General features: G+C 52.9%; 1 protein-coding gene across 1 annotated transcript; it reads right to left on the bottom strand.

The window, feature by feature from the left end:
• Positions 1-9,160: 9,160 nt before the first annotated feature.
• On the bottom strand, positions 9,161-19,753 carry RIPPLY3 (ripply transcriptional repressor 3). Its single transcript, XM_004615386.2, has 4 exons — positions 19,659-19,753; positions 18,845-18,911; positions 11,704-11,771; positions 9,161-9,401 (listed from the first exon to the last, which is right to left on the bottom strand). Exons 1-4 carry the CDS (start codon positions 19,751-19,753, stop codon positions 9,161-9,163), a joined length of 471 nt encoding a protein of 156 aa, XP_004615443.2.
• Positions 19,754-25,362: the final 5,609 nt, after the last annotated feature.

Raw genomic sequence — 25,362 nt, 5'->3', positions numbered from 1 at the left:
GCATGGTGCTCCCTTTGAAACGTCTTCCTGGCCTTATGTTTAACCTTTGTGTTGTTATTTTATTTGTTTTTGGGGGCCACACCAGCTGTACTCAGAGCTGACTTCTGTCTCTGTGCTCAGGGGTCACTCCTGGCAGCGCTGAGGGAGCCACATGGGGTGCCAGAAATTGAACCTGGGTCAGTTGAATGCAAGGCAAAGGCCCTAACCACTGTACTACCTCTCTGGCCCCCCGTATTTAACCCTTTTAATGAAACTAACCATCTTGTTACCTGCCTTTGCCGGGCGGTGGTGTGCTCTAGTTGGAGAGGAAGGTCCCCGGACTGGAGCACATGCTTTGCATGCAAGAGCCCTCGTTCGATCCTGGGCACTGCCACAGTTTCCTGAGCACTGCCAGGAACAACTCCTGACCCCTGAGCCAGCAGAAACCCCCAAGGACTGCTGAGTATGCCCCCCCCCCAAAAGAAAAAAGAGACAAATGAAAGACAGTAGTGCACTAACCTATGCATGACACCTAGCTCGCTGTGGTCTAAATTTGCATTTCTATAGTGATATTGAGCATATTTCTGAAATCTTTAAAACCATAAAATAAAAGCCGCTTAGAAGCCAGACGATGTATGTTTTGTTGATAGTCAAATAATCCGGTATCTGAGATTTGCCCAGTACCTTCTGTAGCAACTGAGGTTATTTTTACAAACATCCATCATCATTTTCGAGATGATAATGAAAGGTGCCTTTATATTGGTTCTTTAATAGCCATTCCACTGAAATGAGTCCAGCCAAAGATTTCTTTTAAATCAAAAAGGTGAGTCATAGGGAATGATTCATGCCCTGCAGGAAGGTAGAACATGTGCCCTCTGGTGTTTCCGGGAAAAAGGGCAGCTTTTCTCCTGCAGCTTTTTTCCTCCATTTTCTTTCCACCCATTTGAAGTTGAAGATCTTGGCCGTACGTTAGAGGCTGGATAGCCAGTAAATTGGGAGGGCAACCAATAAATCCAGAACATCCCAAGATGCTAAGGGGCCACCCAAGACTCTGTACTCAGGGGCCGCATCTGGTGGCAGAGTTCGTGGGTCTCTGTACTTCTCTCTTTTTCTGTTTTGGATTTTGGGCCACATCCAACAGTGCTCAGGATTTACTCCTGGCTCTGCACTCAGGAATCGCTCTTGGTGGGTTCGGGAAAGCACATGGGTGCCAGGGATCGAACTTGGGTCTGCTGCCTACAAGGAAAGAGCTCCCCGTGCTCTACTATCGAGCCCTCTCTAGGATCCCAAGGAACCGAATGTTCCCAGTTGTCTCCCATGCTCCAACACTCATGAGGCCGACTCCAAAGTCCCGTGACAAAATCCTAACACAGGGAGGAGCAACACACCAGCGCCAGGCAGTGACAGCGCCCTGAGCTCTAAGGAGAGAAGCGCAGGATGAAGGGAAGAGGCTGAGAGCGGCCGGGAAACCTTGCAGCCCTGGCCGGCTTCTCTCCATCCATGTCTCCCTCCCTCTGGTTCTTCTTCTTCTTCTTCTTCTTTTTTTTTTTTTGCTTTTTTGGGGTTACACCCAGCGATGCACAGGGGTTACTCCTGCCTCTGCACTCAGGAATCACCTCTGGTGGTGCTCAGGGGACATTATGGGATGCTTGGAGTGGAACCCGGGTCGGCCACGTGCAAGGCAAACGCCCCACCTGCTGTGCTATCGCTCCAGCCCCTGCTGCGGTTCATAAATGGTCACCCGGCTGGAGAAACCCAGGTGAGTGGGGAGCACGGAGAGAGGCTCTTGCCTCTTGCTGGAGACGCAGCGCAGGGGTTCGGGTGGTTGCTCTGCATACCCCCAGCACCGCACATGGTCCCCTGAACGCTGCCGGGAGGGACTTCTGAGTGCAGTGCCACGAGTTCTGAGTCCTGCTGGGTGTGGCCCAAAAACTGAAGAGGTGGGGGAGGGAGAAAGGAGGAGGGCAGGGAGACTTAGGGGGGTTAGGGGGATTACCTCGCACACAGCCAAGCTTGGGGTTCAGTCCCTGGCACCCCAAGGGCCCCCTTATCCCAGGACCAGCAGTAAGCCATGATCACCTCCAGATGTGGCTCAAAAATAATTTGTTTTTCATGGGAAGTTCATACTTTCTCCTAGATGTACACACAATGGAATCCGTCCAGGTTCCTCAGTGGCGCCCCAGGAGTGGCCGCAGCCCCTAACCAAACACTGACCAACTGTCCAGTGGCAGAAGGGAAGGGGAGAGGAGGTGGGTTTGGACAAAGGGGCCCATTCAGCCTTGAGGATGAGCCAGCGCGCTGCACACACGTGACGAATGGGCCTCTCCAGGGAGCGGCCAGGCTCCGGCCGCGCATGCGCTGGGGCTCCTCTGACGTCAGGCGGACGGATGCAGGGGCCAGGAGAGGGGGCGCAGGCGGGAGGCCCCCGGCTGGGCTGGGGGGACTGAGCCTCCTGTGTGTGAGCTGGCACTCCGGATACGAGCCAATGAGCTTTGTGGAAGGACCTCAAGCCTACTATACGTGCTGCTTTTCCATAGGCACATTATTCTTCTTGGAAAAATATTTTATTTTAGTTTAGTTTTGAGGAGAGGCCACGCCCGGTGTGGGTGAAACTTAAAAAAAAAATGCTGTGATTTAGTGATTACCAGATGTACAGAGAGATTTCTTTCACTTCAATCTATGCCTCTCTGTGGAATAGCTTAAGTATGACTATATTGCACACACACATATATTGATTTAATAAGCAAAAAATGCAATTTAAAACTGGGGCCAGGCCCAGAGTGATAGTACAGCAAGGAGGGCACTTGCCTTGCACGTGGCAGACTTGGGTTCGATCACCAGCATCCCATATGGTCTCCCGAGCACCACCAGGAGTTATTCCTGTGGGCAGAGCCAGGAGTAACCCCTGAGCATTGCTGGTGTGGCCCCAAAACCTAAACTAAGTTAAATCAAAACTGGAGCCAGGAAAATAGTACAGGGATTAAGGCAGTTGCCTTGTACGAGGCCAGCCCCGTTCTGTCCCAGCACCCCCAGGAGGGCCCCTGGATACAGATCCAGGAGTAAACTCTGTCAGGTGTGGCCCAAAAGCCAAAATCAGAAACATATTTTTTGTTAGTTGGGGGGCCACCTCAGCAGTGCTCAGGGGTTACTCCTGGCCCTGTATCACTGTATCACTATCATCCCATTGCTCATCAATTTGCTCGAGCGGGCACCAGTAACGTCTCCAAGTGAGACTTGTTGTGACTGTTTTTGACACATCAAATATGCCATGGGTAGCTTGCCAGGCTCTGCCGTGTAGGTGAGATACTCTCGGTAGCTTGCCGGGCTCTCCGAGAGGGACACAGGAATGGAACCCAGGTCGGCCACATCTTCATATTTGAAATAAATCTTATACCATTCACTGTCCTAGACCTCACACTTGCACAAAAATTCAGGCCATCAGCTCCCCTGATTTTAGGCCTTCAGATTCAAATGAGAACTATACCATTAGATTTTCTTTATATGAACTTCTCTTTGCCAATAGTCGCAGTAATTCATTTCTAATATATATTATAAATTAGTGTGTAATGTAAACACACAATACAATGAGAGGAAGAAAGATTGATTCTCTTTCTCTTGATAATGCTCACTAATACAAAAAGATGTCTGGAGAAATACAATTTTAATAATGACTTCTCAAACTTGGACTTCTGAAGTGCACTTTCTGGTTTTCAAGAGACTGATGTCTCTATTTCTTTCTTTTTTTTTTTTTTTCTTTTTGGGTCACACCCGGCAATGCACAGGGGTTACTCCTGGCTCTTCACTCAGGAATTACCCCTGGCGGTGCTCAGGGGACCATATGGGATGCTGGGAATTGAACCCGGGTCGGCCGCGTGCAAGGCAAACGCCCTACCCACTGTGCTATCGCTCCAGCCCCTGATGTCTCTATTTCTAATAGCAAAGAGAATAATAATGGTCTATGGCATAATCTTTCTTAGAGATAAGAAGAATATCTTCACTGGATACTGCTAATCACCCACATATAAGAAGCACATTACTGAGTGATTGTATGTAATACATTCACTTGTCACTTGTATCACTTGTTATCCCATTGATCTTCGATTTGCTCGAGCGGGTGCCAGGAATGTCTCCATTCGTCCCTGTTGCTTGCTAGTGTAGCCCAGTGGTATCTGCTTGTTCCAGGAACACAAAGAGCCTCAAACCGTTCGTTCAGGGTTTGGGTTTTTTTTTTCTTTTTGGGTCACACCCGGCAATGCACAGGGGTCACTCCTAGCTCTGCACTCAGGAATTACCCCTGGCCGTGCTCAGGGGACCATATGGGATGCTGGGAATCGAACCCGGGTCGGCTGCATGCAAGGCAAGCGCCCTACCCGCTGTGCTATCACTCCAGCCCCTCGTTCAGGGTTTTGACAAAGAAGTCTGACCATCTTGTAGGTGGGCGGCCACGCAGTCTTTTGACATCCCATGGAATCCAGTCGGTAACAGCTCTAGTCCAGCCGTCGGTCGTCTCTGAATTGCATTACGTGTCCGGCCCATCTGATTTTGGATGCCTTGGCAAACTAGACAGTGTCCCTGATTCTTTTTTTATTATTATTTTTTATTGAGTTACTGTAATTTACAAAGTTATTCACAGCTCCCAACTTTACAATCAGCCAATATCAAATTCCATGTGTATGGTTTACCCGACCTCAAATCTCAACCTCATCACACCAGTATCAGACATCACTCCCGCCTGGGCTCTGGGGCCATATGGGGTGCCAGAGACCGAACCCGGATCAGCCGCATTGCAAGGCAAACGCCGTAACTGCTGTCCTATCACCTGATCCTTGATAGTCAACGGAGGTCGGAACTCCGGATTCCTTCTCTCACTTGAGTGAAACGTGATATTCCAAGCATAGCTCTTTCGGTTCCTCTTTGGGATACCCTAATAGCGTTCTCATCCTGTTTTTGTAGGACCCAGGTCTCTGAGGCGTATGTTAGTGCAGGAAGAACGATGGAGTCGAAAAGATGTGCCCGGAGCCAGAGGTTCTTTATCCTCTTAACCATCTCTTCAATGCTCTTGAAGGCGTTCCACGCTGCTCTCTTCCTCCTGCGCAGTTCTGGCGCCAAGTCGTTCCTCATGTTGAGTTCTCAACCCAGGTACACATAGCTGCTGCATTCGGAGATGTTCGTTCCATTGAGAGCAAATGGAGCATCAGGGGCCAGTTTGTTTTTCATGAACATCGTTTTGTTAAGATTCAGCTGCAATCCAACCTTTCCACACTCGTGGTCGAAGTTGGCCAGCATTTGTGCCGCTTGGCTAATGTTTGGTGTTATGAGAACGATGTCATCAGCGAAGCGGAGGTGGTGTAGTTGCCGATCGTCTATCTTCACTCTCATTCCTTCCCATTCCAGTCATCATATGACATTCTCAAGGGTGGCACTGAAGAGTTTCAGTGAAATGGTATCACCCTGCCGCACCCCTCTCTTTACGTCAATGATCACTTCCTTGTAGAATGGTGAGATCCTGGTGGTGAATCCATAATACAGCTCGAGGAGGATCTTCATGTACTGAGTTTGAACGCCCTGTTTGGCTAGGGCTTCAATGACCACTTCAGTCTCAACAAATTCGAAGGCCTTCTAAGTCGATGAACGTTAGACAGAGCGGCATCTTGAACTCTTGCGAAACCACAATGAGCTTGGTCACTGTGTGGAGATGGTCGATCGTGCTGAATCCTTTTCGGAACCCGGCTTGCTCACATGGTTGTCCTTCATCTAGAGTTCTGTCTATTCTATTCAGGATGACTCGAGTGAACAACTTGTAGACGACAGACAGCAGGCAGATTGGGTGCTAGTTGCCGATGTCATAGATGTCTCCCTTCTTATACAATAGAACTGTCCTGCTGGTTTTCCATTAGGATGGAACCTTGCATACAGAGAGGTAGCGTGTGAAGAGCCGAGCCAGTGTATTGATGAGTACTGGTGGCAGATTCTTCAGATGTTTAGGTCAGACCTTGTCTGGACCGGGTGCTATACGTGTCTTTACCAAGAAATGGCGTGTCGGATTTCAGAAGGAGAACGTTGGGAACGACACATCCATCCTGCGGAATTTAGTATGTGGGCAGGTGGACGTGGCTGTCAAAGAGATCGAGTAGAAGACGTGAATAATGCTCTCCATTGCCTTTCTGGAAGATGTGATAGATCCATCAGGATGTCGGAGGGCAGTCATCTTGGTCTCTTATTTGGCACAGGACAGGCAGGTGTTGTGAATACTTTTCCCAGCTTCTGCCACATTGGCCAACACTGCTGCTCTTCTCTCTTTGAGATTTTCCTTTATCGCTTCTCTGCACAGCTTTGCGAGCTCGGACATTAGGTTGTGGTTGTCTAATACATTGTAAGGGGGAAACTAATTAATATAACAAGATTGAGTGGTTGATATTACTGTTGCTGGACAAAGTAACAAAAGAAATAAAATGAGTGATTCTAATCAGGGATTGAAATCTCTGGTCCTGTACCCAGGAGTGATTCCTGGCACTGCTCAAGGGACCGTGTAGGATACCAGGGCTCAAACATGGGTCGGCCATGTGCAAGGCACCTGCCCTCCCTGCTGTACTATTGCTCCAGGTCCCAAAACAGATTGTGAGGCCATCTCCCAGCCTGGGAATTCACTACTATTATTTCCTTGTTTTGCCATGCTGGGGGGTTAACCCAGGGCCTCACATGTGCCACTGGACGAACTGGACTAACCCCAGACCCCAGACTCAAGTTTTGTTAGACGGATGTTTAAAGGTGGCAGCTGGCCTGGCCTGGATTTGGCCGGGCTGAGCAGCCCCACCCCTGCAAGAACCACAACCACCAGCTCTGAGTCCCCCTCGGGGGCAAGGGCCCTACAGCACCGACCCGGACCAGAGCACGTCCTCTGCTCCATCTGCACTGAACAGGGAGGGTCCCAGGAGCTGAAGCAAAGCAGTAAGAGTGAACTCGAAACGCTGACGACTCCAATCCAAGGGGGTTGTGTGCGCATGCGCGTACGTGTGTGTGTGTGTGTGTGTGTGTGTACGCGCATGTGCATAATGTGTGAATTTATGTGTGAATGCATATGTTTAGGTGTAGTTGACTGTAGTGAGGGCATGTATGTATGACTATGTATGTATATGTGAGTGGATGTATGTGTATGCATGTGACTACACATGTATGTGCCTGAATGTGCATATGTGTGTGCATGTACATGTACATGAGTAGATGTGCATGTGTGTGACTGTGCATGTATGTGAATGCATATGTATGTGTCTGCCCATGTATGTACATGTGTGACTGCAAGTATATGTGTCTGTGTGTATGTGTCTATGTGAGCATGTACATGTGTTTATGTATGTACGTGAGCGTGCATCGGTGTGTGTTTGTAGTGTATGAGTGTGGGGGTATGTGTGTGTGTGATGTGTGCATGAAGGGTGTTGTGCACACACACACATGCGCTTGTGTGCAGAGGTGGGTAGAGATGGGTGCTTCTCACAGTACTCAGGGGTAAAGCCCTGAAGTCTTGCATGCGTCGAGCCCCTCCACTGGGTTGAGCCCCCTCCCCAGCCCGGGGCCCCTATTTTTGAACCAGGAACGGATTATTTAGACATGGAAGAAGTAATCCCACGTGTTTTCCTTTTTCCTGCATCCTCAACAATAAGCAGCTGGGGTGAGGGGCACGTCCGGGGGTGCTCAGGGCTTAGTCCTGGCTCTGCACCCAGGCATCAGTCCTCAGGGTCCAGACCCAAGAGGGCCATGTGCAAGGACAGGCCCCCGCCGACCACTGCTCTGCTCACACTGAGCAACTGAGAGAGGGACGGGCAGACAGCCTGATGCGCTTACATTTCAAAGCAGGAACAAGGACACTGAAGAGTCTTTAAAGGTGATTATAAAACGCTTTTCCTTTCAAAATATTTATTTCAAGTAGAAACTTACACAATACACTATATACAGAAAGACAGCAAGTAGGATATTTAAATAAAAGTCCTTGAGAAATGCAGTATTTGATCATAACAACAAAAAATTCTAGATAATTTGACACTAGACCCTGTGAAAACTTTGATTCTATTCAAGTAATAAGCCCAAAGCAGGCCCACTTCTGAGTTAAAGCTCTCCTTCCTATAAATTTACACAAACCCTTAGGTGATGATCATATGCATTTTAATCGGGAATTGTCACTAAAAGCAGGGCTCCTTCATGCAGCCTTTAAGCCCCGTCCCTCTGTTAACTCTTACAGAAATTATTCAGTGTCTTGTTTATTTGGCGTGCAGGCGGGTCGCACCTCAGGGGACGGTATATAGTGTTTGGGATTGGAACTGGGGTCAGCCCCATGTAAGACAACTGCCTTTCCTTCTGTACTATCTTGAGTCTCTTGGTTTTCTTTTGGGGGGCAGGCAAAGGGGGGTCAGTGCTCAGGGGACCGTATGCAGTGCCAGGGTCCAATCCAGGGTCAGCCACACTCGGGGAAAGAGCCTTAACCCCTGTAATATCACTCAGCCCCATTACTGGTTCAATCTGGGGGGACGGTGGGTTGGGCCATACCCAGCAATGCTCAGGGGTCACTCCTGGCAGTGCTCAGGGAACCACCTGAGGTACCAGAGATTGAACCTAGGTCAACCACATGCAGAGCAAGCACCCTACCCATTGTACTAGAGCTCCGGCCCTTGCTTCATTTTCAGAACTAAGATTTCTTCCCAGGCCACCCCTCAGATCATTTTTTGGTGGTTGGTCCATACCCGGCAGTGCTCAGGGCTCACGCCTGGCTCTGGGCTCAGCAGCATGCATAGCAGGCGCCCCCACCGCTGGGGCTGTGTCTCTGGCCCCACCCCAGGTAAGACTTCAATCACTTTTTCACGGAAGCAGAGAGCGAAAGGACTTCAGGGGGAGCAGGACCCAGCGGCTCCCAATCACAGTCCCGGGAACTCGAATCTTCTCCGGGGTCTGGAATCCTTCTCCGTGTATTTGCCCCAAAACAGAACCAGGATGAAGGAGAAGGAAAAGTCTCTTTCTCTGTTTCCCCTGCTCGGGATCAGGCCTCAGGCTGCTGCCGCCCCACTCAGCCCCAGCCCGGCCTCAAGGCCAACTGTCAGCCCGGAGCAGCCGGCACAGCCCGGGAGGAGGCCACGTGTCCGCCCACCGTCCCCAGGGCGCCTGTGATGTAGGTCTGGCAGGGAGAGGGACCACGTCATCCTGAGGAGGAGCCCTCGGGGGCTCCATGGAGGAGGGGGCCCATCCCCTCCAGCCTTGGGGGCCCCTGATACTGGAGCTCGGTCCTCCTGGTTTCTTTCTCCTCCTCCTCCTCCTCCTCCTCCTCGTCAGACTCGTCGTTGTAGAAGTGAATGGTGGCTTGCACCGGGAAGCTGGCCAGCACTTTTTCCCCCAAACTCTGCAGATATTCTTGCCGCCTTGAGATGGGCAGATACAGCCTAGCATTTAAGAAACGAGTCAGTCACGAAGCCACTGGGAAACAGGCCGAAGCGCCTTCTCCCTAAAGGAAGCTCCACCCCTGCCTCCCTCTGGCCTGTGCACCCAGGGTCCGCATTTGTCATAAGCCAGGAACACACCCATGGAGACACCTGGTTCACACACGTGTGTGTGGGGGGGTGGGGGAGGGAGTTTTCCAGGCTCATGGGGAGATGTTTGGGACCACACATAGTCGTGCTCAAGGCTTTCTGCTGGCTCAGTGCTCAGGGCTTCTCCTGGCCATGCCCGGGGGACCCTGGGAGGTGCCCGGAGTGTACCGGGGCTGGCAGAGAGTGAGGCAAACTCCTGACCCTCGCCCCGGCTCTCCAGCCCTGGGACCCTGTTCTGAATCCCCATCTGGGGGGCGCAACGGGCTCTGATCTGAGGGAGCCATTTGAAAGCACTCAGCAAGGAGAGAGGCAAAAACTGCCGTGGAGGCAAAAAGCAATTCAAACACGGGGTCCCATGAGGAAAGGCTCCCTCTGATCAAGGCGGGTGTAGCTGCACATGTGAATAAAGGCAGGGTGACCAGCCCCACCACCCCGCAGTCAGACACTCCCCCCACCCCGAGCCCCCCAGGACTGAGGATGGTGGGATCTTTTGCAAACCTGACCCTGAAACCCAGGTCTAAAGAAGCAGTGAGCTTTTTTCTGGATGTTTCCATGTTAGAAAGCTGGAGAGAAGGAGGACTGTGGCGGGGGAGGCTCCCTTGTTTTCACCGAAGAGAAAATGGAGTCTCTGGATTTTGGCCTAGTCATGCTTGGGAAAAAGAAGAAAATGTCTATAAAAATTGGGACCTCTGGTGGCGATGCTCAGTGAAGCCAGCCAGGAAGTGGAAAATCATTTCTCCGTCAGCGGGCCGGGGATCGAGAAAGCAAATAAGGGCCAAGCCCTCGCCTGGTGCCCTGGGGGAGCCCCCGAACACTGTTTTGGTTCGCTTCTGAGCACAGAGTCAGGAGTAAGCTCTGGCCAGGGCCGGGTATGGCCCCCAAACCAACAAATAAGTCAAAAGCAAAAGACAACCCGGAAGGAGCAAAGCAAAGCGCCCGGGGAATGACAAGCATGTGCAGACTGCTCTCCTCCGGGCCTCAGTTCCTCAGTGCTTCTTTTTGCTTTTTGGAGGGAGAGTTGGTGTGTGGACAGGACTTGAGCCCCACCCCTGAGCCAGCCCAGTCCCCACACTCACATCTTTTTTGTTTTGTTGGGGGGCCACACCCAGCAGTGCTCAGGGATGACTCCTGCTCTGATTTTAGGGCGACTCCTAAATTCAGGGGACCACATGGGGTGCCAAGGATAGAACCCAGGCCAGCGCCCTCCCCACCCATCGCTCCATTTTCATCTTTCGTAGGTCCGTTTCGTACCATTCTTTATATTAACTTACAACCTAGTTACAACTCCTACATTTCTAGGAGTAGAAATGTACCTAATTAAAACCAGATCACTAAATGTACCGAAAAACCTACATGGCTGACAACAGTAACCAATGAGACAGGATCTACAATCTATATGCAGCTAAACATCCACGTAAGGTATAATGTGTAATGTGAGATGTAAATAAGAGGTCTGGCAAGGGGCCGGGAAGATAGTTCAGGGGTTAGGGCACATGTCTGGTGTGTGTCTGACCCTGGTTTAATCCCTGGCAGCACGTGGCCTCTGAGTATCTCTGGGTGTGTATGGGGGAGGGGGGTGGCCTCCATGGTCCCCAGCACTGTAGGGTCTGAGTGGCACTGAATCCTCAGGCCCTCGCATTGAACCATAGATCTGGTTAGCTGAAAATCACAGGAAGTGATTTCTGGGGCCCTGGGAACACAAGGTGGAAGGTACCCCCACAACACCCAAAAGAGGGATAAAGAAAAGAGAGAGGCTGGAGCAACAGCACAGCAGGTAAGACACTTGCCTCGCACACGACCGACCTGGGTTTGAGTCCCGGAATCCCGTATGGGCCCCTGAGTACTGCCAGGAGTGATTCCTGAGCACAGAACCAGGAGTCAGCCCTGAGCATCACCTTGTGTGACCCCCTTCCTCACGAAGAGAAAGAGGCCAATTCTAATTTTCAGCTGGAACAATGAATGAATGAATGAATGAATGAATGAATGAATGAATGAATGAATGAATTCCAGAAACCCAACTAAATCTCCTTGCAGTTCCTCGGGAAAGGAAATGGAATCAAAGACTATTTGGGAAAACTGTCTAACAGGAGAGAAGCTGCTGGCTGCATCGTGTTTAACCCTAGGGTGAGTGATTTACCCTGAAGTTGCCTCTTACCTTACAGGATGCTGAAACCCAAAGGCCCCTGGAGATCCCCAAGTCTGTTGGTCACCCCCAGGCTCGAGCTGTAAAGACAAACAGACAGGGGTCCAAAGGCCTCGAAAGGCAGTTTCCTGGAGTTTCAAAAAAAAAAAAGATAATCTCTCCGTCATCTGCCGAGGGCAGCAACAGCACTGGTTTGATTTTACTTTATCTGTGGCAAAGCAAGATAGTTTTTTCTTGAAACTTAGAAAGATGTGAGGGGAGACAAAGTGTGGAAATGTGTCGGAGAGAGAACACAGGCTTCTCCAGAGTGGAAATAAGCCAGCAAAGAAACCAAGACAAGGCCGGAGAGATAGCAGAGTGGGCAGGGCATGTCCGGCGTCCCATATGCCCCTGCAAGCATCATCAGTGCAGCCCTCAGGGGTAAGCCCAGCTGTGGCCCAAAACACAGGGGGAGAAAAAACATGGCACGAGGAGTTTTTTCTTTTAGGTCACACCCGGCGATGCTCAGGGGTGCTCAGGGGTGCTCAGGGGACCATATGGGATGCGGGGGATCAAACCTGGGTTGGCCGCGTGCAAGCAAATGCCCTCCCCGCTGTGCTATTGCTCCGGCCCCGACATGATGATTTACTGTAGAGATTTTGGAAGCCAACAGCCCAGCTGTTGTTTTATTGGTGGTGGTGGCTCTTTGAGGGAGAGGAAGACAACCCCCCGACTGTGCTTGGGGCTTACTCCTGGCTCTGTGCTCAGCAAACACTCCTGGAAGAGTCTGAGAGACCGTGTGGGGTGTGGGGGATTGAAGCCAGGTTAAATGTAAGCTAGGCAGCGCCCTGTCCGCTGTGCTGTCTCCCTGCCTCACTTCCAAGGGCCTGTTTTTCAGGGGTGCAGCACATTGCCTAGACAGAGGTGAACCCAGGGTCTAGAGAGATAATAGTGGTCTGAGCCCCTGGCACGAAAGGCATCAGGGGAGGCAGGACAGATTTCAGCCAGGCCTGTGTGTGCTTGTGTGGCCGGCCCGAGTGTTGGACGGGGACAGGACTCAGGAGCAAGCACTGCATGTCCCGGGAGGACCCCGCCTGCCCCAGATTCTAGAGTCCGAACCTCAACTGGGAAGCGCCCATGTGAGGCCAGGGCCGAGACAGGAAGCTGGAGCTTCAGTGGGAAGTGGGGGGCGTCTGGGGATGGAGACAGGGAGACTCACCAGGGAGTGAAATAGGTCAGGGTTATCAGACCCCCAAGCCCCGAGGTTCAGGTCAGGAATGAGACCAACCTGGCAGCGTGGGACGAGGGCAGAGGGCTCCAAGGACTTCACTGCAGGGGCTGGAGCAATAGCACAGCAGGGAGGGTGTTTGCCTTGCACATGGCCGACCTGGGTTTGATCCCCAACATCCCATGTGGTTCCCTAAGCACCGCCAGGAGTGATTCCTGAGTGCAGAGCCAGGAGTTACCCCTGTGTGCACTGCCAGGTGTGATCCAAAAAGCAAAAAACAAAAAACAAAACAAAACAAAAAAACTTCACTGCAGGAGGGTTTGGGGCGTGTGGGATCCCTATCAGCCAACAGCTGATATTTCACTACTGCCGTTTTCAGGGAGCTCCCAAACAGTGCTCAGGGGCATATGCGGCGGGGGGGGGGTTCCCAATGATGCACGAACTGTTCAGTACCAGACAGATCGGTACCCCAGGGCTGTTTCCAGTGGTGCTGGGGGTGTCAGGGAACTCGAGGCCCTGGGGCTCACTGCCCCTGACCGCTAAGGGATGTCCCAAGCTCCTCCAGCCCTAGTTTTATGTATCACTCTGGGGTACTAAGACAGATGAATGAGGGTCTCTAGAACAATCTTTCTTGCCACGGCCCTCGCGGCCAACTTGAACCTCGGCCGGAGAGAGGGAATGAGAGTTGAGTGGGCTAGGGAGGACTGCATGCAATATACGGCATACAGCAAGTTTATTGAAATCCAAGCGGGTTTATATAGTCTTATTTTAGCAATGATCAGCAGGTTACATAAGTGGCATAAACATTATTAATCAAGCGGTGCAGGCAACTTTATTTTTGCCAATATTACTTGTTCTTCAGTTCCTTCTCTCAGCCTTGAGAAACATGGGAAAGCAGATGTGGCCTTGAGCATGGCCATGGCAGATACGAGCTAATCCTCCCTTCAGCCTCCTCTCAAGTCCAGCTGCCAGAGCATGGTGGCCCTTCAACTTTTCTCACGAGGCAGGTCGCCAGAGCATGGTGGCCCTTTGACCCCCTTTCCAGGCTGGCCGCCAGAGCATGGTGGCCCTTCGGCCGCCTGTCAAGGTCGGCTGTTAGGGGATGACTCGCCCTCATGCCACGTTTCTCCATACTCATTCCCGTTTACAGGAACTAAGGCAGGGGGTGCCTAGGCCCCCTCCTCACCCAGTCCCTGTTTACAGGGACAGAGGCAGGGGGTGCCTAGGCCCGTCCCCAACATTTTCTTTCTTTGTTCGTTTGGGCTGGAGTGATAGCACAGAGGCAGGTGTTTGCCTTGCACATGGCCGACCTGGGTTCGATTCCTCCGCCCCTCTCGGAGAGCCCAGCAAGCTACCGAGAGTATCTCGCCCACACGGCAGAGCCTGGCAAGCTCCCCGTGGCGTATTCGATATGCCAAAAACAGTAACAACAAGTCTCACAATGGAGACATTACTGGTGCCCGCTCGAGCAAATCAATGAGCAACGGGATGACAGTGACAATGACAGTGACAGTTCCTTTGGGAGCCACGCCCCGCAGTGCTCAGGCTTATGCCTCTCGCTGTGCTCAGGAATCCCTCTCGGCCAGAACAAAATCCTTTCCCTGATGAATGTTGCTCACTGGGAGCTCCTGGAAGTCCCCTCTGCTTAAGCGCTTCTGTCGCTCGTTCACAGTTTAGGGGCTCGCTGGGCCACACTGAACAGACTTGATGCCAGCAGCCAGGAAAGAGGAAGCTATGCAGAGCACAGCTTCCTGGAAGCCTTCAGTGTTCAGCACTGCAGAAGCTCCAACAGTGTTCCCCGAAAGCGAACGTTCGCTTTGAAGCCATTTCAGTGGAATGGGACAAAGGACGGGAGCAGTGTGGAGGGAACCCCAAGGGGCACGGGGTGGGGCTCCCGCCCCAGCACAGCTCCGGGAGTGCACCCCCCACCCAAGGGGGGCTTCGCTACCAAACACCTTATTCCATCTCTTTCCCAGGAGCCAGGAGATAGAACAGAGGTTAGTGTGCCTGCCTGGCCTTTGGCCAAGCCCTGTCCAGTCTCCTGAGCACTGTTAGGAGTGATCCCTGAGCACTGAGGCAGGAAACCCTGGGCCCTCCTTCCACCCCCGATTCTTCTCTGATAAGGGAAATGACTCAGTACTCAGGCGTTGATAATCCAAGGGGGAAAGAGATGCGGATTTCAGCACTCTGTGTATTTCACCTGCGGACTATCCCGAGAGAAGGAGCAGACACAGGCAGAGTTATCCTGGGCTGAGAGGTCATACAGCGCGGAGGGGGTGTGCCTTGCACGCGGCTGAGCCAGGTTGGATTCCTAGCATCCCGCTGGGTTCCCACAGTGCAGGGTACGCGCTGGGAGTGATTCCTGGTCACAGAGCCCAAGTAGGTCCTAAAAACCCCAAACCAAACCAACCAGCAGAGATTCCCACGCGGGCTTTGCCTCCTGCCCATGGCAACCTCTGGCCCTGAGGTCTGCGGAGTCTGGAGGCAGGGAGGGCTGACTCAGAGGACATAACTCTGACATTGCTCAGGGGAACTCAGGCGCCAGCGCAAGGCAGAGAGGGAAAGGCAGCCGAAGTCAGCAAGAGCTTCCCTCAGGACTCTTAGCTGCCGCCAAAGAAGACGGTTCCCAAGGGCCGTGAAAGACACTAAGGCAGGGGCCCGAGAGACAGTGCAGTGGGTGGGGCGCTTGCTTTGCACATGTCTGACCTGGGTTGGCCGCCAGCACCCCATATGAAACCCTATCACTGTATCACTGTCATCCTGTTGCTCATCGATTTGCTTGAGCAGGCACCAGTAACGTCTCCCTTGTGAGAGTTGTTGTTACTGTTTTGGGCATATCGAATATGCCACGGGTAGCTTGCCAGGCTCTGCCGTGCGGGCGGGATACTCTCGGTAGCTTGCTGGGCTCTCCGGGAGGGGTGGAAGAATCGAACCCGGGTCAGCCGTGTTCAAGGCAAACGCCCTACCCGCTGTGCTATCGCTCCAGCCCATGAAACTCCATATGGGAAAAAAAATAAAACGACTCCAAGACAGTGAAGGTGATGCTCAGGACACAGGGCTTGAGTTCGTCCCTAGGTTTGGATTTGATTCTAATTTTGACCCCATTGGTTGCAGTCCCAGCATAGTTAACCCTCCTAGCCCTCCCGCAGTGAAATTGCCGCAGAAATTCAGACGGAGGCTCAATTCCGGGGCAGCCCAGGAATTGCCCCGCTCTGTCGGCAGAGGGCGCCGGAGAGCAAGAAAGGCTCTGTGTCTTGGGGGAGGCTGTGCGCCACCTTCGGAGGGTCCCGCTCCAAGACCCCACGCAAGGATCGCGGTCGCTCAGGACTCCTGGCTCTGCAAAGCTCTGGTCCCAGCGCAGCAGGCCATGGAGCCGCCTTCCTCCCAAGGACCACAGCGCCCCCGTCCAAAGAAAAGCCAGAGCTCAAACTGCCTTCTGATGCGCTGTCCACTAAGCGTCGGAGAACCGGACAGGTGCTATGGCCCACCGCGGTTCTGGAAGGGTCCCTTTCTTTGCAAACGGCCTTCTCACCAGAACTAACATCAAACCAAAGCAAAACACGCCTCCCTCCCATTAGGAAGTGCAGTTGCAATGATAGTGGTTTCAACTGTGCAACTAAGAGGCTCCATCCGTTCCATTAAGAAAAAATAGCGGAGCGGGTAGCACGGTGGGTAGGGTGTTTGCCTTGCACGGGTCTGACCCCAGCACCCCATCTGGTTCCTCAAGCCCTCCAGTAGTGATTCCTGAGCGCAGAGCCTGGAGTAACCCCTGAGCTACGCTAGCCGTGGCCCCCAAGCCTTAGGCACTTATAAACTATGTGCACTATCTCTTCCACTTTGTTTTGGTTTTGGTTTGGGGCCACACCTGGCAGTGACCAGGGCTGACTCCTGGCTCTGTGCTCAGGGATCAGGGATCACTCCTGGCTGGGCTCAGGGGCCCATAGGTGATGCCTGGAATCGAACCTAGGTGGGCCGTGTGTCAGGCAAATGCCATACCCACTGTACTCTATCTCCAGCCCTTACTTTTTCAATCTTGTGTTTGAGAACTGAAATCTGGGCAGAGAAGATAGTTCAATGGGATGTGATGCCTGCTTTGCATGGGGGCCCCAGGGTTCAATCCCTGGCACTGCATGATTGCCCAGCCCTAAAAAAGGCTTATCTTTTAGGGCTGGAGTGGTGGTACAGTGGGGAGGGTTTTTGACTTGCCCAGGACAACCCGGGTTTGATCCCCAGCATCCCATATGGTCCTCCGTATACCACCAAGAGTATATATATTAAAAAAGAGAGAAAAAAAGAAAGAAAGTTATTTTTCATTATGTAGACATTACACATAAGAATAATTTGAGGGTATAATCATAATTCATGAAAATAAACTTTAATTTCATATTTGAGAAGATTAATCAAATAAAAATGTGTTTCATTGACATTATTTTAAAAAGTTGGTATTTTCTACTTTTTTGTTCACTCCCTTATCACACCCAAATTACTAAGATGCTGATTAGAATTCAGCATCTTAGCTACATTTGCTGTTTTAGATATCTTGTGATTTTTCAATTGTATTCATGTAATTTAATGAATAACTCATTCATTTATTTTTGTATTCAAGATACATTGCATTATATGAGTAGATATTAAATATTTTACTATTAAAAAAAGAATAATTTGAGGGGCTGGAGCAATAGTACAGTGGGTAGGGCGTTTGCCTTGCATGCAGCCAACCTGGGTTCGATCCTCAGCATCCCATATGGTCCCCCAAGCACCGCCAGGAGTCATTCCTGAGTGCAGAGCCAGAAGTAACCCCTGTGCATTGCTGGGTATGAACGCCCCCAAAGAAAAAGAATAATTTGAGATGGGCCTGAGCTATAGGACAACAGGTAAGGCACTTGCCTTACATGTGGCCAACCCAGGTTCGATCTCCGACATCCCATATGGTCCCTCAAGCCTGGAGTGATCCCTGAATGCAGAGCACCGGAATAATCCAATGGCCCCAGAAACAAAAGAGAATAATTTAAGCTAAAGAAATCATACCCTTCATTAGTTTTATGTCGCTTTTATTTGCTCCACTCCTTCAATAACAGTACCTGAATGAAATCTCCCATTTTCTAGACAATTCAGTAAAGCAGCCAGCCGCACCTGATCTCAGCCGGCAGATAACAGCACCTCACAGGCCACATGTGTTATGTAAATTAAATACTTGGTTCTCTCCAGGGCGACGGGCTGCACAGCCAGGTAAAAGTCACCCATTTATGTTCCCAAATGTAACAAAGCAAGTCATTCCTTCAATCAGTATAAAGCAATTTAGTTACCAAAGCAGGAAACAAAGGAACAGTGGGGAGATTAATCTTCCCCTGCAAAGCCCTGGCTGGAGTGTTTGCTCAGACAACAGTCTCCCAGAGCGCCCGCAGGCGGGCCGGCCGGTGCCTGAGAGCGGCCAGACGGCTGGGCAGCCCGGCCTCCCGCCCCACCTCGGGGCACCCAGACGGGGCTCTCGCTTCTTATTTGCTCTGTGGCACCAGCTCGGGGCGATTGCACAGCAGGCTGGGGGCTGGCGGCGGGGGGAGTTGACCTAGCCTCTGCCTTCTGCCCTCCGGCTGGGCTGCAGAAGGGAAACTCTCCCCTGGAGGAATCTCTTAGAATGCCCAGGAAACAGCTGGCCAAGAGTGGCTTTGTTCCCTGCACGGGCCACCACGGGGCCAGAGAGATAGAACGGGAGGAAGCTGCTTCCCTGGCAGGCAACGGGTTCAGGGTTTGAAACCTGGCGCCCTGCGTAGGGTCCCTGAGCCCCGCCAGGAGTGACCCCTGAGCACAGAGCCTGAAGTAAGTCCAGAGCGAGCACCACGGAGTGTGACTCCCGAGCCCCAAAAGGAGCGAAGCCACGCTGGGGTGTTTGCGGGTGTCACTGCTTTCCCGCTGCAGCCTCGCCCAGCTAAGCTCGGCTGACCTTACCTGCCTGCCGGCGCTGCCCGCCTCAGCATCTTGGGGCGTCAGCATCCAAGGTCTCCAGGGCGCGGGGCTGGAAGGCAGAGGCAGTGGGTGAGGCGCAGCCTTTCGTCCTGCCCGCCGGCCTTCTCCCCGGGGCTGTCAGTCCCCTGCTAACGTCTGCCTGGAGCAGGCGCGGGAGCGCAGGGCCGGGTGCGGGTTCAGGGCGGAGCGCGCGCGTGGCACTGCGATGCTCTGGGTTTGATGCCCGGCGCAGACACGGGACCCCCCGCCGCCCCCACCAAAGGGCGACCCCTCAGTGGAGAAATGTCGGGGTATTATTTGCTTTTTCATGCTTCCCCAACTCTTCACCTGCGCTCTGGGCGCGACAAGTGCCAGATCAGGGACCCGAGGCTCCCCCGGTGGGGCTGGACCCTGGTTCGGATTCCCTAGCAGCGGGCGAGAGAGCGGCCTGTTCCTCCCAACCGCACCAGCCCACAACTGCAAGATCCTGACCCACAGGGACGGTTTGACAGAAGTCTAAGATTTAAAAAAAGAAAGCTGGGGGGAGGGGAGTGGGGTTCGGCTTCTCCCCTCTGGCCGCCCGGCCCGACCCATACAAGCCCTCCGGCTCCTTTCGAACCGGCTGGTGCCAGGGAGGAGACGCCAAGCTCAGGCTCGCGGCGGAACCCCTGGGAACTAGATCGGACCCCCGGCAGGGGCTGGTCCGGTGGGCCCCGACGTTCACGTCCCCAGCCCGGGCGCGGGGACCGCTCGGCGTCGCGGTCCCGGCCGAGGTGTCCCGCGCGTGTCCCCGTGCGCCCCTCGGGGACGCCCTCACCTCTCGGGCCCGCGCGCCGGCGGCGGCGTTGGGGGGTCCCGGGCCGCGTCTCCCGGGCAGTGGCAGCCGCACTCGCGCACCCCCGGGGGTCTCATGCTGCCAGGTCTCAGCGTCTCCAGCCGCCCGCGCCAGGTTTAAAAACGGGGGCGGGGACGCGGGAAACCGGGGAGGGGACAAGAAAAGTGACCGCGGGGCTCGCGGCGGAGGGGGCCGAGCCAGGCCCTGCCGGGAGGGACTCGGGAAGCCGGGGTCGAGGGCAGGGGGCCGGGGGGACAAAGGAAACCCAGGAGGGGGCGCCGGGGGCGGGGCGGCGGGATGTGCCTCGGGAAGTCCGGGGAGGAGGCTGGTATTGTCCGGCATCAGGGTCAGGGGGTCAGCGGGGGCGCACTCCGGGGCCCCGGGAGAGGGGTCAGAGGCGCTCCGCGGCTCGGCGGTCTCCTGGCTTCTGATTTTTATCTTTTTTCCTTTTTTTTTTTCTGGGTGCTCAGGCCTCGCCCCTGTGCTCAGGGTTCAGTCTGGGTTGGGGGGCTCGGGAGACCCTATGGAGTGTAGGTGATCAGCCCCGGTGGGTCCCACCCGCTGTACTGTCGTTGCTCCGGGTTCTGTGTTCGGCTATGAGGTCCCTAGGTGTCCCGGGAATCGCGCGCGCGGGGTTTGGGGGAACGGACGCGGAACGCTGGGGACCCGCGGGGTGGAGTCAGAGAGAGGGGCCTCGGGGCGCCCTCCCAGGGTAGGGTCTTTGCAGGTATGGCTGGGGGAGGGGTCGGGGAATTCCGTCCCGTGAGCGCCTAACCCCCAGAACCCAGCGACGCTGCTGGCCTCGCAAGCGGCCGCCCGGGGTTCGAGTCCCAGCACCGCGCGTGGTTCCCCGAGCCCCGCCACGGGTGCCCTGAGCGCAGAGCAAAGACCCTCTTTGACCAAAACCGCACTCAGCATCTTTGAAATGGGGTTGGGGGCTGGAGAGATAGAACAGCTGGAAGGCACTTACCTGGCACGTAGCAATCCCTGAGCACTGCCGGGTGTGACCAAGCAAATTAAGAACTTGGGCTTGCGGGGGCCAAAAGAAAAGAGAGAAAAAAAGAGGGGCTGGAGCGATAGCACAGCTGGTAGAGCGTTTGCCTTGCACGCGGCTGACCCGGGTTCAATTCCCAGCATCCCATATGGTCCCCTGAGCACCCCCAGGGGTAATTCCTGAGTGCAGAGCCAGGAGTGACCCCTATGCATCGCCGGGTGTGACCCAAAAAGCAATAAATAAATAAATTTTAAAAAAGGGAAAAAAAGAAAGAAATCAGGGTGGGGTTTAAAAAAAAAGAAATCAGTCTGTAACTGTACCTCACGGTGATTCATTAACACAAAAAAATTTTTTTTAAATCGAAAAACTTCATGGGTGCATGCCTTGATCCGTAGCTCCGCCAGGGGTCACCCCTGAGCACAAAGCAGGATGGACCAGACCCCACCTTCCAGGAAATAAAGGGCCCCAGAGATGCTGGATGGAACCCCCAGGATGAATGACTCCGTGCGAAGTCATTGACTTCCCAGCCCCATGCAGACGTGGTCGCTGCCCTCGGCCATTGTGGCTTTCCCTTCTTACAGATGCTGAGCCAGTGCAATGCCCCGGCCTGCCCAGCAGTTGACATGTGCTCCCTGTGACTGTCGTAGGGTCCCGTGGCAACTGGACAGGACAGTCTGCAGCACCGCCAGGCAAGACACAGTGCCCAACGGTTCCCCTCTCTGGGTCTGGACCCAAGCTGCAATTAGCATCTTCCAAGTGGGCTTGGGGGCTGGAGAGATAGGACAGCTGTGAAGGCACTTACCTTGCAGGTAGCCAACCCTGGTTCCATCCCGGTACTACATCTGGACCCTTGAGCACCACCAGCTGTACCCCTGTCATAAAAACAACAAAACCAAGCTGCGCTACATTCACAGAGACAGAAAATAGACAGATAGTTCCTATGGGTAGGGTGAAGGATTAGGGTGGGGGGTTATAACATAAGAAGAGGATGGGAGAGGTACAAACTTCCAATTCAGAATAAATAAGTGAAAATTTGCACCCGGAAGTTCTAATCAGGAAAAAGCATCGCACGTTTGAATGTTGCCAAGGTGCTAACAGACCCGTTGTGATGAACATTTAGGAATGTATCCAAACGTGGGCCACTATTCTCTACACATGCAGTTAAAAGTGTGGTCAATTATACTCAATCAACAGATGGGAAATACATCAGAGCAGCCTAGCGTCTGTCAGAGGGTTGTAACCCCACAAGCCCTGTTTAGAACTGACAGCGCTGCAAGTTTGAGACCAAAACGTCTTTAATAAAAAAAGAAATTGATGAAAATCAAGAATAAAGTGTTCTGTTTGAGTTCACACTTCAGCTGGTAGAGGAATTTAAACAGTAGTAGACATATGCTGCTAAGGTACTCCCAGGTTTTCACGTAGAATGTTTAAGGAGGGGAGGGAGGAAGAGAAAGAGAGTATCCAGCTCAAGAGAGGACTCGGGCTTCTGCAAAGGTGGAGCAAGCCCCACGACACAGCCCAGGGTTCAAGTGTGAAGTATGAAAGTGTCCATCTCGAGGGGCGATGCTGGTGACACATGTGCTCAGGCAGCACATGCACCCCTGTATACAGTTTTGTTTGTTTTGGGGTCACATCTGGTGATGCTCAGTTACTCCTGGCTCTGCACTCAGGAATCCCTCCTGGCAGTGCTCTGGCATATGGGATGCTAGAAATCAGAACCTGGGTCGGTCGTGTGCAAGGCAGGCGTGCTAACCACTGCACTATCTCTGTGGCCCAACAGTATACATATCTTCTCAGTAGGCCTCACCCCAGCAGTGGGGAGAGGGTGGGTGAGGCATGTGGTTCTGGGGGTCACATTCAGGGTCTTGGACATGCCCGGGCTGTGCTTGAGGGTTACTCCTAGGTTAGTGCTCAAGGCTCACTCACAGGGGGGCCAGGGGACTCTGGTTTGGGTTTTTTTTTTTTTTTTTTGGTTTTTGGGTCACACACAGCCATGCACAGGGGTTACTCCTGGCTCTGCACTCAGGAATTCCTGGCGGTGCTCAGGGGACCACATGGGATGCTGAGATTTGAACCCGGATCGGCCACGTGCAAGGCAAATGCCCTAACCGCTGTGCTATCCCTCCAGCCCCAAGGGGACCCTGTTTTGTCCAGGATCAAATTCAGTTCTCTCTGCAGAGTATGTGCGCTGTCTCTTTGAGCCATAGCCCTGGCCCCACACATCAGCGTTCCTGGACTCAAGGAAGGTTTTAAGAGAAGATGAAATCAAGGGAGGGGTGTAGAAACCTTAGGAGACAGAGCCCGGTAGCTGGCAGATAAATCGGGGGACACCGCCTCACTCTCCTGCAGGTGACTCGGGACTCGTCCTGGGCGGGAGCGGCAGGTGTGTGGACATCGAAGTGAGATTCTGTCCCGGCCTCCCTTTCCTGTGCTTAGAGACAGGGGGAGGGTGCGACCCTGCAGGCTTCCGGCTTGCCCGGAGGAGGGTGGCGGGGCGCAGCATCTCAGAGGACAGAGTGTTTCTGCACAAACAGGGCAGGCGGCTGGGAGCAGTGTTTCCTTTGCTTCTGTTTGGGCTTCCTCTTATCAGTGCCGAGAGGAGCCCCGCCGCCCTGAAATCTGCTGGCGAAGCCGCGGATGTTGTGGTTTGGTGTGGCATTCTCTCGGGCTGCTAATATCCTTTCCTAGATCACTTGACAGGGAGATTCCTCCCCGCCTCCCCGCCCCAAACAAGTGTCTGTCCTTGGAAACAAGATCTACATTCTAGAATTTACAATTAATTTGTTTTCCTAGGTAACACCTGGCAGTGCTCAGGGCTTACTCCCAGATCAAAGTTCTGGGGTCACTCCTGGTGGGGTTCAAGGGACCATGAGCTGAAGATTAAATTGTGGCCTTTCAGAGCCAAAAAATATGATACTTTCCAGTTCAATACCTGACAGTGCCAGGTATTGAACTGGAAAGTATCATATTAACTCCCTCCTCACCCCAGCCCTGCCAGGAGTGATCTCGGAGTATAGTCAGGGATAAGGAAGTCATGGGAATTGCCGGGTTTACCACAAAACCCCACCAAGAAAGAAAGGAGAGAGAAAGAAAGAGAGGGAGAAAGAAAGAAAGGGAGAAAAAAGAACGGGAGAAGAAAGAAAGAAAGAAAGAAAGAAAGAAAGAAAGAAAGAAAGAAAGAAAGAAAGAAAGAAAGAAAGAAAGGAAGGAAGGAAGGAAGGAAGGAAGGAAGGAAGGAAGGAAGGAAGGAGGAAAGAAAGAAAGAAAGAAAGAAAGAAAGAAAGAAAGAAAGAAAGAAAGAAAGAAAGAAAGAAAGGAAGGAAGGAAGGAAGGAAGGAAGGAAGGAGGAAAGAAAGAAAGAAAGAAAGAAAGAAAGAAAGAAAGAAAGGAAGGAGAGCGAAAGAAAAAGAAATAAAAGAAAGGAAGAAAGGAGGAAGGAAAGAGAAAGAATGAAATAAAGAAAAAAAGAAAAAAGAGAAAGAAAGAAGGAAGAGAGAAAGAAGAGAAAGGAAGGAAGGAGAAAGAAAAGGAAAGAAAGAAAGAAAGAAAGAAAGAAAGAAAGAAAGAAAGAAAGAAAGAAAGAAAGAAAGAAAGAAAGAAAGAAAGAAAGAAAGGGAAGGAAGGAAGGAAGGAAGGAAGGAAGGAAGGAAGGAAGGAAGGAAGGAAGGAAGGAAGGAAGGAAGGAAGGAAGGAAGGAAGGGAAAGAAAGGGAAAAAACTAAGGCAAGGTGCTTCGGTCCTAGTGCAGGGGTGAGGCTCACCTTGCCTGCAGCCTCCCCAGATTTGATCCCCCGTCCCTGGCTCCATACCATCTCCTGAGCAGCTCCACGGGAGACCCACGCCCAGAGCAGGAAGGAGCCCTGGGAACTTCCGAGCACGGCCCTAACGTCTAAAGGAATAAGTGAATCATCCTGGTAAGATGCAAAACCAGAAGCGCCCTGTCAGCCACTTTATTCTCTACTTGTGTAGGTTTTGGGGTCGCACCCCGACAGCGGTGCCCAGGGATCACTCACGGTGGGCTCAGGGAGGCTTATGGGGTACCAGGGCTAGAATCTGGGCCAGCCACAAGCAAAGCAAGTGCCCACCCGCAGTCCTCCCTTCCCAGGAGCTGGCTACATGGCTTATGCACAGCGACGGGGCCACGTGTCTTCCCTGCCTCCACCCTCCAGACCTCAGCATCCCCAGCCCGAACCTCGTCCCCAGCAGACACTGCTCCCAAGAAACATGGGCCTGGAGGATCTGGAGTGACAGGACAGCGGGTAACGTGTGTGACTGGCATGTGGCTGACCCGGGTTCGATCCCCAGCATCCCATATGGTTCCCTGAGCACTGCCTGCGGTGATTACTGAGTACAGAGCCAAAATTAGCCCCTGAGCACTACAGAGTGTGGTCCCCGAAATGTGGGGCAGGAGAGATAGTACAGCAGGCAGGGCGCTTGCCTGGCACTCCGCTCACCCAGGTTCAGTCCCGAGCACCACATATGGTCTCCCGAGCCCCACCAGGGCTGACCCCTGAGCATAGAGCCAGGAGCAAATCCTGGGCACAGCTGGGTGAGACCCAATCCTACCCCCCAAAAAAGAAACAAACAAGGAAACAACAAATATATATATATCTCCTGGGGTGGAGAGGGTTCAGGGATAAGGTGACTGCCTTGCACACAACTGCCCCCAGTTTGATCTGTGGCACCCCCTGTG

This window comes from Sorex araneus, chromosome 2 (genome assembly GCF_027595985.1).
Source record: "Sorex araneus isolate mSorAra2 chromosome 2, mSorAra2.pri, whole genome shotgun sequence".
Taxonomy (NCBI): domain Eukaryota; kingdom Metazoa; phylum Chordata; class Mammalia; order Eulipotyphla; family Soricidae; genus Sorex; species Sorex araneus.
The sequence above is the reverse complement of the archived record's forward strand: the minus strand, read 5'-3'. Positions and strand labels throughout refer to the sequence as shown.